Source organism: Phaethon lepturus, unplaced genomic scaffold (assembly GCF_000687285.1).
Source record: "Phaethon lepturus isolate BGI_N335 unplaced genomic scaffold, ASM68728v1 scaffold20693, whole genome shotgun sequence".
NCBI classification, from domain to species: domain Eukaryota; kingdom Metazoa; phylum Chordata; class Aves; order Phaethontiformes; family Phaethontidae; genus Phaethon; species Phaethon lepturus.
In genome coordinates, this window is record NW_010527249.1 from 52,494 (window position 1) to 65,779 (window position 13,286).

The following is a 13,286-nucleotide window of genomic DNA, read 5'->3' on the forward strand; positions in this document are numbered from 1 at the left end:
AAGAACCTATCCAAACTACTCAACGTCCATGATTACCTATTTGCCCTTTTTTAGAACATAATGCACCTCCTGTTTCATAAGATCCTAATTCATAGCCTCCTTCACAGATTACTGCTTATTTCATAACTCCAGGCAATGTCTGCAGCAAACTGTAATTCTACGCTATCAGAAAGAAAATATGATAAAAATTTCTAATTGATCTGAAGTTGTTTTTTTTTTTTTTGTTTTTTTTTTTGAAATGTGTTTAAATATCCAGGTTGCCAGAATATCTTCCAGGAATGTGATTTTAAAGAAGACAGATTGTAACTGTTTTTCCTGGCTATACTACAGGAAACAACAGCAAGATCTTATTTTAAGTTAGTGTACTTTTATATTTCTAAGCAAGAAATTAACTTTCACAAGAAAATGTCAGTAAACAAAACCTCCCAAGCCCATAACAGTGATAATTTCTATAGAATCTTTCATCCAGAATTACCATAACGAATAATGTAAGTACAGATTTGCATTTTGTTTATATCTCTGCACACCACATGCACAAATTTTGCATCCTACAGTGGCTTACAATCAGTAGCAATCTAAGTTTTTACCTGACATGAGAAAGATCACACTTAAGCTCATATAAACACAGAGGAGACATGGGTCCAGTGGTTACAGCATTTGCGTAGAAACTGGGATATCTGGTTTCAGTCCCTGCTTTGCTATAGTCTTCATGGGCTACCATGGGGAAATTGCTCACAGAAAAAGGCACAGGATAATTATCTGCCATATGCTCACATCTTTCTATCAACAGATATTTTTCACAGTATTTGCAGGGCTGGAGTGTTACAACAACTTCAAAGGCTTCAGTTTCTTAGCAGCCAGCACTTAAACATCCTACAGGCTGCAGTTTTAAATCAATCACTGTAAACCTACATGCTATCTACTTGTCATCTTATTTTCACAGGTTCTACATATCCCCCTCCCTCAAAGCACCACTGGAACAACTTTCTGGAGTGATCTGCTTGAAATGATCATTTTTGGGCACAAGCAAACATCAAAATGTAACATTTCATAAAAACAGTTCAACTCAGGAGCACTTTCATCATGGCAAATACAACCTTACAGACTTTCTGTGCTCTACCAGCTATTATGTGTAACAGATAAAAAGTTTGCATAAAGCAAAGCTTGGGACAGTCAGTATTTATTTTATTTTTTAGTTTTAGTGAGAAGCTGTGAAAACTGGATGTAGAAATTACAATATCTTATAAATGCTTAGCAGAAATCTCAAATACCTGAAGGCCTTGAATTAGCATGAAAATACAAAGCAGGAAAACAGCATACCAAGAAATAAATTCTGCTTTCAGAAAAGCACCTTACATGTTGTATAAAATTATTTTCCTTCTTTACTTCCACCGGCCACACACAGTGATTCTTGAATAATGATCCCATACCAATTGGGTATGGGATCATTGAAACCCAGCAAATACGACACACAGAGAACACACTGCATTCACCTAGAATAAATGCACCACTGCCTTTCAAGTACCATTCCCCCAAAAAAGGGGTGAACTCAACTTCCAAAGGTTACTACAAATTACTCCTATGCCCTGCTGTAGGACCAATTAAAAGATAGCTGATCTTTGTATGTTAAGGGTGCTTTGGAGATGGAGAAATTGAAGCTGAGCCCAGAAAAGCATTTTTAAGTTGCGCATTCCTCCTGAAAAAGTCTGCCTGTTTCTCCCACAGAGCTCTCTTACAGGATAATAAGACCCTTAAAAACTGCAACTGCCTACTATCAAAAGAGAGAGAGAGTACAATACTATCTAATTTATCTCCTAAAGACTTGGCATGAATAAGTATTTCTTGTCCTACTTTGCTAAGGGATTAGAGCAAGTTTTGTTCCCTACCAGACCTCCCAGCACACCTCTCTCAGAAAGCAGGTGGTACCTTTACCTGTTCTAAGAAAAAATTTCTTTATTCCCCCTTACAAAGCACGTACAAATCCTGGGATAGGGAATCCAGTGCACTAATCATTAGTTAATCCACATGAGTACACAGCATTTTTCCCCTTGGGAGTCTGTTACCAAAGGTGTACATATTTAATTAGTCATGGCAAGTAAAAGGAATAAAGCATGAAGACAAGATTAATTCCAACAAGACATATGCACATGCATCTTCAACCTAAAGACTTACTCATCACGCACTGATGGTAGTGTGAACAGGCCCCAACTCCTTAGACCGTCAGCGGACCAAAGAACAGACCACTGGCTCAATGTTAATGCTTTACCTCAAGAGTCCCTTTTCAAATAGCAAGTCTTTCACTGTTAACAGTTCTTGGGGTTTTTCCTTTCCTGTCAAAACAAGTAACTTTATCTAGAGCAAAGAGGCAGGACCTTCATAACTAATGTTTTAGACAGTGTTCACTAGCATCCCTTGAGCATTTATTGTTGGGTGGCACAGGCAGAACTGTTTTCTTCTAACCATTTTTAACTCTCCCCAAATCCCATGAATTAAAAATCAATATATCACTGGCCAAGCAGTATTTACATCTTTATTTTCACATCAGTACTACAAGAGAGTTTATAGGGCCTTGAAAATACAGACTCTAAAGAAAACATTTACAGAATACCATTGTATAAATCATACGACACTGGAATTCAAAATTATTTCACAACTATACCAGACAAATTAATGTAAATTAGTTATCTCTTCTCAAAAAAGCAGTATAAGAAAAGATCACTTATGTGCTTCTTTTATGCAAATGGGAAGACTGGTATATGGCAAAATTCACGTGAAAGTGTATGAACACTAATACTGCAAACAAGACACAAGATGTTGACTAAATTTGAGGTGTATTTCTGTAGTTATCTTTAAAAAAGAGCAGATAATGCCTGAGGATCTGAGATGGAAGATATCAAGGAATCGCAGACATAAAAGCACATAAAGAATGAGTAAAACAGAGGTTTTGAAACAAATGCAGGTGGAAACAGACCAGTAAAAAGAAAACAAAACATACCTTGTGCCCTTGTCCGTTGAGGGAAACGGCTAGATCCTTTGAAAATTACCCTGAATGCAAAGACATTTCTTTGCCCCAGTAACAACTTCTGAAGGAAAGAACCTGCAGGATCCGAAACTTAAACTAATCCCATTGGAGAAAAGTACAGTTCTAAATTATAACAGAATTCACAGTCTAGAATTTAATAAATATGAAACTGCATTATCAGACAGAATGCTTATTTCTAACTGACCTACTGTGATCAGTTAATTTAGAAGTCTGTTCTGCTTGCATATTAATAAGCAGTGACCAACTTTCTCCACAGAAAAATGAATTATCATGGCTCAACATCTTGAATTCAATGGGCATACCACACGGAATTTAACTGTATTCTCAATTCAGGAAGACTGTGCTAGATTTGATATTTTCTTTTTTTTTTTTTTAAAAAAGGAAAAAACCTTGTAAGCATGTTTCTAGAAAGCTAACAAGCTGTTGCCTTCAAGCCAAGCCATTTCTTACTGTTCTACAGTTCTTATGAGGAAGCGGAGTGTATTGTGCCAGTACTATTAAACATCAGGGCCAGAATCCTTTAATTTTCTGCCAGTTTCTCTAATAATAATTCTTTTCCAAATTTTAATAAAATATTGCTCAAGTAAAGTATAATTATATTTTAATTATCGGAATCAAAAAATAGTCATATAGCTACATTATTAGTTTGCTGGTTCTTATTAAAGAATTATCAATATCAACATTATTATTGCGCTCTCAAACTTCCAAATAAAAGACATTCTGCTTCCATATGTCCAGCTTGGGATATCCAACTTTATATTTTTGGTTTAAACTAACAATGACTTGAAAGTCAATGAGATGATGGAATTCATTATACCACCCTTACCACTAGCAAGGTCTTTATTTCCTGCAAAGCAGGTATGTTACCTATATGATGTAGTATAATACATAAGCCTAAATGTGTTAATGTATTTATATATTATAGTTAGTATGGCAGAAAAAACATTTTCTCCCACTTTGCCATCCTTCACCAAAAGATCCATACATATTCCTAACGTTCTCCTAAACCTAGTATTTTCTCGACTGAAATACTGTATTTTAAGAGCTAATATTCTAGACTTTCCATATTCTAGGGAAAAATTGCATTATCAGAGTAGCTTGTCCCAAAAAATGAAAGGAAACCCTAGCCCTTCAGAGAACTAATGGAATTAATTTTGCATTCTACACTAGAAAGATTTAAGCAAGAAAGGTAAAACTCCCTGGCTTATCAGATATTTTCTTCAAGTATTTTCCCTCAAAATTAAATAAATAGTATCAAACCGTGGATTTTTTTTTTAATTCCTGGATTTGCTAGACAAAAGGTCCTGGCAAAACATTGTGATTAACTAAAGCAGAACTTCTGACCTCAGCATATTCTCTTCTACTTACACTTTGAGATGGAAAGTCAAGTTTTGTAAACTGTGCTAGGAAATGATGAAATTCTGGAAAAAAAAGTGAGGTAAATATATACAATGATTTTACATGAATAGAAAATTACAAACTAATACAAGGTAGCTAATGCCCTCTCAGCCCTGTAAATATTAACAATTGTGGACAAAGTGGAAAAATAAAAGGGAAAGGCTAGAAGAGAAATTCAGAAGACTAAAACAAGCAGAAAAATGAGTAATTTCCCAATGTAAAAAGGCCTTGAAGGAAGGGACATGGAAAGATGATAGGAAAAACTTGTTTTCTGTCATCTCCCTTGAATTCTTTCTGCTGAACTGTTTTTGTAGGCTTCATCTTTACCCACATGGCTACACGGACAATCCTAACACTCACTGTCGGCACCGTATGACTTCTCAGAAGGACCTTCTGAATGCTGGCCTCACATGGGCTGTAGTCAAGCCGGCCAGTCTACCCCAGGAGAGGATTCCCAGCCAGAATCCTCTTTTGGGGACTTCTCATTTTAAACCCTGTACAAGGCACAGGAAAAATAAAGGGCAGAAAACCTGTGCCTGGTTTATGACACCACTTCCTAGCTGGGTCAAAGAAACAAATGTGGATTACCTGGGGGAACTATGTGGAACTCAGACACCAAAACCAGACCATGATACATTCAAAATTAGGTTTTTTCAGGTCCGGCCTAAAGAGGAACGTTGCACTGGCATAGCTCTATTGTTTGAAAACACAGACAAAAATGTGTGCTATAAATGACAACAATACCAGCCAAAAGGTTCTTCTGCTGGTTAACTTCCTGAATTAAATTACTCTTCTGATTGTATAAAATGTGACTTTGTTACCACTGCCTATCCGTACTAGACAAACCTCAGCAACGCCTCAGTGACCATATGCATGTAAAGAACCTAACCTTATATAAAGGCTACCAGATATATGTGTGTGTATATATATGCACAAATGCATACATCCCCTATATATACACATGGGTAGGATCAATATAGAAAGACAGGAATAAAGTTTTCAGAATCCATGTTTTAGAAAATTAAACAGTAAATAGCACCGGATTATAAATAATCAAAACACATTTTGACGTATAAAGTCAAGACATGAATGAAAAGTGAACATAAAAAATGTGAATATAAAGAAGTTCAAATAACTTAAAAAAACCCTTCTAATAAAATGCATTCTGTTTCACTTAAATTCCCCGTTATACTGAAAGCCTTAAATTATTTTGGTTTCAGTTGAAGAGTGGTAGGTTAGGGGTCCAAGAATGAAATGTGCTGCTGCCATCCCAAATAGAGCAAGCAGAAGAGATAGTAATGCTAAAATAGTTTGAACTTATCCTCACGCTTTCCCAGACAAAGAGAATCAACCACCAAGACTTTACAGTCAAATTCTGAAAGCCATTGTGCACATTGACCTTATGTAGGGGCTTTCATACTAGAACACATAATGCCTGCATCTTTGCCATTAATACAACAGCCAGACTTTTTAGAACAAAATAGTTTAAATGGCATTAGCTAATATAAGGGGTGTTTAGGCTTTTTTGTAGCTACTGTGAGCACAGGAATAACTGATGCTGTTAAACATCTGCCTCATGCACCTGACTGTAAATGAGGAACAATTGCAGAAGAGAGAGATATTTAAAGGATCTCTTCACTACTCATTAAAAGCTAACTCAGCAAGTTGACAGTAATAATGATTAAGATTTTGAACACAGCCACAGAAAACAATACAGCCTTCATGACAGTCATCATGTAGCCAAATGACAAATGTGGAATCTAAGAACTACAAATACGAGAGCTTAAAATAAACATTGCTCTACACAAGATACAGAGCATGACAGCCGATACACTTGAGTAGCACAATTCCTGAATCAACTCCACAATGACTGAAATCTGTACTCAGTATTAACAACTAGAAAAGGGGAGACAATCTTCCCAACGTTACGTACTGGCATGAGAACCACAGTGGCCCATGCTCTGAAGTTCCATGATGGCAAAGCCCTGCTCCCATGTGAATGCAGCTCTAAGCATTCCCATATATACTAGCCCACAAGGACATATTCAACAATTACTGGGTTTCAAGAAATGGTAATGTCCTTTTGCCTCTATCCTCACTAAGGCTCATGCAGCCTTTTTGATAACAATGGGTGGGCAGAATAATTCTGGAGAGACTAGGTAGAGACCTGAAATAGGATGCTAAAAATTCCAAATCCTTAAACTGGCAGTTAGCTTGCATATAATGCTACTGCCTTGCCTTTGCCAAACAGAATTATACTTCAAAATCATTGGAAAAATGGGGTTAACATTTTGCATAAGCACTTCAGTTATTACCTGGCTTACATTAACAATCAACTAGGCTAACATAACAAACAATTCTTGTTACACAAACTGGCGTCATTGTAATGAGCTCCAAATTAATCTCATCCGTACACAATCACTAATCTTGTTTTGTGCCAACTGAATTTTTAATCAGAACGGAGTGAATCATAGGTTGTTTTTAAAATACATTTCCAATACTTGTCATCCAAAATGAATAAACACTAGAGCAGGGAAGAACTTTTCTATTTACATTCTGAGAAGCTGATTTTATTTACGCATACTATACACACAAGTATCAAATGCATATGATAGATGAGGACATTTTTAATGAAAATTAAAAATAAATGTTTGTTCCTAATAATGCTTTGAGCATGAACAGCATTACCAACCTAAAGAATTTAGTCCTCTGACTGTAATTAAAACTCTATGACAAATCAAAATAAAAGGAACAGTTGCCCCTCTGTTTAGTTGCTCCTCAATTTCTACATCATTCTAGAGGTTCAGAACATGCACAGTCAGATCCTGCAACTAGCAGAGTAACTACTTCTGGTAAGACATGTAACAAAGCCGATACTTTGCAGTTCTGAACTTGAGACTCAACCTGAAGTGACTTTAATATTTGTGCAAGACATAGAAGTAAAGCTGAGTTTCACAAGCATTTTCAACTTGATTCTGCAACTGCAATACCAGTTTAACCAAGCAGTTGGTTACCACCGCTTATAGCAACAAGAGTGCTCAACATAGCACCTCACTGCTGAAACACAGACATTTAGGAATTCTTTGGGGAAAAAAAAGACAGTATGAAGTATTCACCTATAGCATTTACTTTTTAAAATGCAGTATTTCTGGAATCTTGTTGTAGCTGTCTGGCTAACAGCTGCTTAACTGAACACCTGTTACTGCGCTTAGGTGAAAACCTAACTTGAAGGTCTGCCCAGGGCCATGGAAACTGAAGGAGCGACTGAAGCGATCTGCAGCACAGCCATTCAAATGTCTTCAGGGAGGTCTACTGACAGCCTCTATTACAGCCACGCGAGCTTGAGGAATCTGGAGTACCTGGTTCTCATTTTAAGCTAAGCATAATGCCTGACTCAAACCACGTAACAGCATGTGATGACTTCTGCTTGGAAAACTAGACACTTGAGCAGATGCAAGCAGCGCAGGAAGGCTCAGTGTCAGAATTCCCACAGATCTGGTGGCACGTATTACTTAGAGACTGTCCTCCTCATTTAACACCATCTACATGCTTTTGTGAATGGTAGATTCTGTTTTGATTGCCAGGAACTGTTGCATCAAAAGTATCTGAAGATTGCTCAAGATTAAGAGCGTTAAATTGCACTCAATGTGCTGATTTATTTTTTACTTATAGTCAGTAGAAAGCCATGTTAACACATTAAAAAAATTCCGCTAATATCTTAGAACTCAATCAAAATTATCTTTGTTAAACAGCTCTGAGATCTGCGGAAAAAAGGGAGTTATTCAAATGCTTAACATAATAGGCAAATTACTGTTAAAGTTACATTCTGAAGAAAAACTCTGCAAACCATGTTGAACATTAAAAGGCAAACGTCAAAGCAAAAATACATCATATAGACGATAGCTGCAAGGTGGAGATAACATGCTCTGATAACATCAGTATGGACTGCAGGAGAATGACCAAGGACCTGATCAAAAAAGGTTACATTTACATAGTGAATACTGTAACAAGGCATAATGACCAAAGGAAAGCTGTTGGCTTGCAAAATTCTTTTTGGTTTGTTTTTCATTAATTTGTAAGTAGGCTGGTTAATATCTCATTATGCATCAAGGAGTAAGGCTCTTCAAGCCACTTTCCAATGAAGAGGATGGAAAGCGTGTTCTGTGCTTAGACAGAACAAACACAACACCCCCAAAAGAAGCATCATTAATGAACAATGTAAGAAAGAAAGAAAAAAAACTAAGGATGTTTTTATCCTTGCAGGTTCCTTGTGGATCACTAGTGCTAGTGACTTCTTTTCACATACACCACCATATCACACTCCATCTGAACGGCATTTCTGCAAGATGCCCCAAATTATCTTTATTTAATATCTGGTTTAAATATTAAATTTAATATTAAAATTAAATTGTATGTGCTATTTGTTATTAATTTCAGCTTTCCAGCACAGTAAAAACTGCTCCTCTTCCTTTAACATCAGCTGCAGAAAGTGATTGCTAGTATGAATATTTCTCAGGAGGTTGTAAGATTGTGAAACAACAAAACAGAAAAAGAGAAGAATAGGACAACTGGTAAATAACAGTGTGAAAACAATTCTAGAGTTGTCATATAAAGTCAAACCTTTTCTATAAACATGCCTAACAAAACAGCTATTCAGCTGCACCATGCCTCCTTCCCACAGGAGTTTGTGATCTTAACACAAAGTGACCAGGGGAAGCAAGGAAATAAGATATTCACCTTTTAAAAACTCTGTTGGGTATGCTAAAAGTAATTATTAAAACCATTTTTTTAAGATTGTGTAGTTTTTCAACATAACTTAAAATGAAATGAATAAAGCTAAAAACAAAACCCGACACATCTGTCTCGTCACGTGTGAAGGACACGTTCAATTCTGTGGCCACTGCCTCACATTCTTCTCCCATGACACCTGTACCCCAAAACTTAACAGCACAGCACAACAGCCTCTGACTGACTTTTAGGAGCTCCCATACCTGATGAAATCACCCAATTGCACTGTAGACATGCTGATAAAGCACAGGAGACGCTGTTAGGAGAGGATCATGCAAAGAGCCTCTCCTCTAGCAAGACTTTGCACCAGAAGAAGTTAAATTAAAACACATTTCCCAGGTGCCTGTTTGTGCCAGTGATTCCCATACACCCTTACAGGTAGCCTATAAAATAAAGGGTATTCAAAGTATCGATTGTTTTTTGGGTCAGCTTTCTAATAAATGCTGAAAATATTGAGGAAAAAAACAAGTGAGATCACGACCTACTGTGTGGGTGACCGAGCAGGAATTACAGTAGAGCTCTCTGGCAAAGGCATACTTTTCTGACACAGTCACTAAACTCTGCACCATAACCACAGGCACTGGACACTCATTGGAAAAAATATGCCCAAACCCTATTGACAAATGATACTGTTGACCCATAAACAAGGCTGCAGTTCTGCAAAGGCAGCAGAATGGAGCCCAAAGAGAAGGGGAGAGTAAAAGAGAAAAACACTCTGGGTTTCAAAATACCTTAATATGGCTTCAGTAACATAGTAACTTCTGAAAGGGAGAGGTATTTTTAAAAATAACTATTGTTAGCTTCTTCAAACAAAGCTTTACTGCTTGAGGCTAATTTTAAATAGTGAACAAAATGCCTGGTTTCAGGTTGTGATGTTTGTTCTTCTATAGTAATAAGACTGTGTAAAAATATTTTTACATTAAGTTAATTTTTACCCTTCACGCCTTTTAAAAGGGCATTTCTTTGTCTTTATGGTAACATTACCACATGTGAGTAGGTACCTTTCTTTGAGACAGTGGCTTCAACAACATACAACCTGATTTTATCCTTCCTCACGGGAAAACAAAAATCAGCATCACTACATGACATTATGCTACTTTTTCTCAAAACCAAATGCTTTTTAAAGATACAACTGAGCAATCCTTTTTGTTGAAACAGATCTTTTAGGATGGTCAGATACTAAAAAGACATCTTTCTAAAGATACTCTGAATAGTTATTGTAAATATCATCTTGTCTCAATTAAAATCTTAAAAAAAAAACCCTACATTTATGGATTCAACTTTCAATCACATTAGAAGACAATGTTTATACGCACATAACAGTGAGATAAAAGGTTTTGTGGTTTTTTTTTTATTTTGCATCGTTAGCAGATTCCTATTCCTGAAGCTATGCTAAAAAAGCCAATTTTCTTTGCATGGTATAAGGTTCTCAAACAGTGAAGTACTTACATGCAAGGCAGAAGGATCTGGCAAAAATTCAGCATCCTCTCCAAAGATAAAATCTGGTGGCAGGTCAGGGTAGTGAGCATTGAAAATTATATCCCCTGAAAAGTAATAAATGAAAGCATTGTTTGCACTTTTATGTATGTGCTTATAAATGAATAAATAAAACATTGTGCATATGATACTAATTTTTAATATAAAATTTGGTAGCTACATTAAATATATTTCATGTATGTATCCATATAATTTTTACAAAAATTCACATGCATGATAAGCATCAGATGTTTTGGGGGATGAAGTCAAATTCCTGAGGCACAGCTTCTTCCTCCTCTGCAAGCAATGAAACATGAAATACATTATTGCTTCATATTGCAAATGGTAATTCAAACCCTATTGAGGGTTGCCTGCTTAAAGTACCACATTTAGATTGCTGTGTTTTGCATATTGAGTCAATGTCAAATGCAAACTAAGATCAAGATTTTCAAAACACTGGAGTTTTAAAAACTTGGTAGCACTTACTCCCTTTTCTCCTTGCTACCTGCAACTCTTAGAAGGAAGAAAATGCAGTTCAATAGGAACCATTCCTGTTATCCAAATTCTGGCCAAGAGAAATGCAGAATTATATATTTAAATGGAGAGACTAAAATTAACTAAAAATCTAACACTTCACCACAGCTTGGCACTGAGTTCTCATCTTGCCAGTGTCACAAGATGTACGATTAATTATTGATGTGTTCAAAGTAATTTGGGTTGTATTATTTCAGTAATAAACATACTTCAGAGTTCATATAGGTCAACAGGTGGTCATCTGCCTGTGAGCTCTTAAAAAAAACACCCACAACTAAGGGACAAAAAAAAAAAAAGTATCTAGCATTACTTCTCTACCTCCCAATCACTCTTTAAAAAACTTTCCTCTTTATGAAGATATGAAAAAATAACTCCGAGCTTGTGCATAAAGCAGATTTGTGAGGTAGCAGGCACTAGAAGAAAGAAGTCAGTACCTACTATGTGTTACCATTTGTTCAAAATCTACACAGCAAAGTAATACCAGTGCAGTAAGCCTTATAAACTATTCTGTTCAGAGAAAGTTAAACCACTTTGTTTTTTCAAAAATTATGAACGCAGAACTGGAGAAAAGCATTAGTTGAACAAACTTTACAAAGCCACATTGGTGGCTCAGTGATGTCACCATCTCAAGACATCCAACATGACAATTTTAATTGCTAATATTCTGTAAACTTAACTGGGTTCTAACTGGAAGCAAGGATGCTGTAAAGATTGATTTGCAGAGGACGAGTGCTCATGACCCATGAGCCAACGGCCAGTCTGGGGTAGGTATGCTCTACAGTATCATTCCAAACAATGAACTCACTGAAGTATCACTCCAAATCATGAACTCGCTGATCATGTGACTCAGTAAAGCACAGGTGGGTTTCTCCTGTCTGCACTCTTATCTTTCTTTCACAAATGTCAGGAGCACAAGTAAGTATGGGGTGCAAGAAAGAGTAGAGGTCTGCCAGTTAAAGTATCTAACACAGTCAACATAAAATCAATCTTTTATTCCATTTAAAAGAAGAACAAAACAGGCACCAGTCCTAGAGGAAACTGCATAAAATTGCAAGAGGAAATGCATCTATATTAAGTAAAAGAAAATAATTACTAGACTGCCTAAACTGTAATACAGCAATTCAGAAGAATTCAGAAGATTTGATGTTTACTACACTGAATAGTTCCTATGCCACCATAACGCGACCCTTTTTAATGGTAGTAAATATGAAGAAAAGTCATGCATGGCTGCTTACAACAAACTCACCAATTGCTACATACAGAGCAGGCAACTCTTGAGGTTATGCGTTGAAGGAGATAGCACCTTAATACACTTTTTGACTGAGCTTTACTTCATAAAGAGGCGTGTTATGAATAACTCGGAACACACCACAGTGAAAAAGCTTGGTCTGTGACTTAGGTAGCCCAGTGCTACTCTGAAGGAAAGAGTTGTACCTATGTTTTTGCCATCTTCTTATGTGATGCTAAGTAGCTCATTTAACACACACTTTTCATACTGCCTTTGCTAGTTGCATGCTTTTCATGCTCTGCATTCCTGTCTTAATAGAGTTGACGAAACACAGTACACATAGCTACAACTCGGCTCACTAGGAGCTGCACTCCATCTACATAGACACTACAAAAGGCGGCTTAGAATAAAAGAAGGATCAAATAACTGCATATTTTTACGTTATACATACATATTTGATTAGTGAAAAACTATTACAGAACCTTACATCATGAGGTGGCTGCAAGACTCTGCTTAGAGTAGTGAGATTGGCTATAAACTGTTTTCACCTCTGCAGATCCACATTAATGGATGAACCTCATGAAAGCTGTGACAGTGGGCACAATACAAAGGTTCAAGCAGGTACAAAACTCTTTTTCCCCCCAGTGTTTTCAGTTCTACAGAAACATGAAGTGAACTCACAGCAGCTCCCAGAACATCATCATATGCAGTGCTCAAGTATGACAGTAAGTTAAAATTGGCATTATTAGTTTAATATGCGAGGTGGTAAACTTCTACAATTCGGAGTTCAGGTCGGCTGCATATCCCATGCAGTGATTC

At 36.6% G+C, this 13,286-nt stretch overlaps 1 protein-coding gene across 1 annotated transcript in view; it reads right to left on the reverse strand.

Moving 5' to 3' along the window:
• Positions 1-13,286, reverse strand: part of BRE (brain and reproductive organ-expressed (TNFRSF1A modulator)) — a gene marked incomplete at its 3' end in the record, with an annotated part of 87,553 nt that overhangs the window by 47,850 nt on the left and 26,417 nt on the right. The window contains exon 3 of the mRNA XM_010283331.1: positions 10,679-10,773. Coding sequence (XP_010281633.1) covers positions 10,679-10,773 — 95 coding nt within the window. The remainder of the gene's footprint in view (positions 1-10,678; positions 10,774-13,286) is intronic.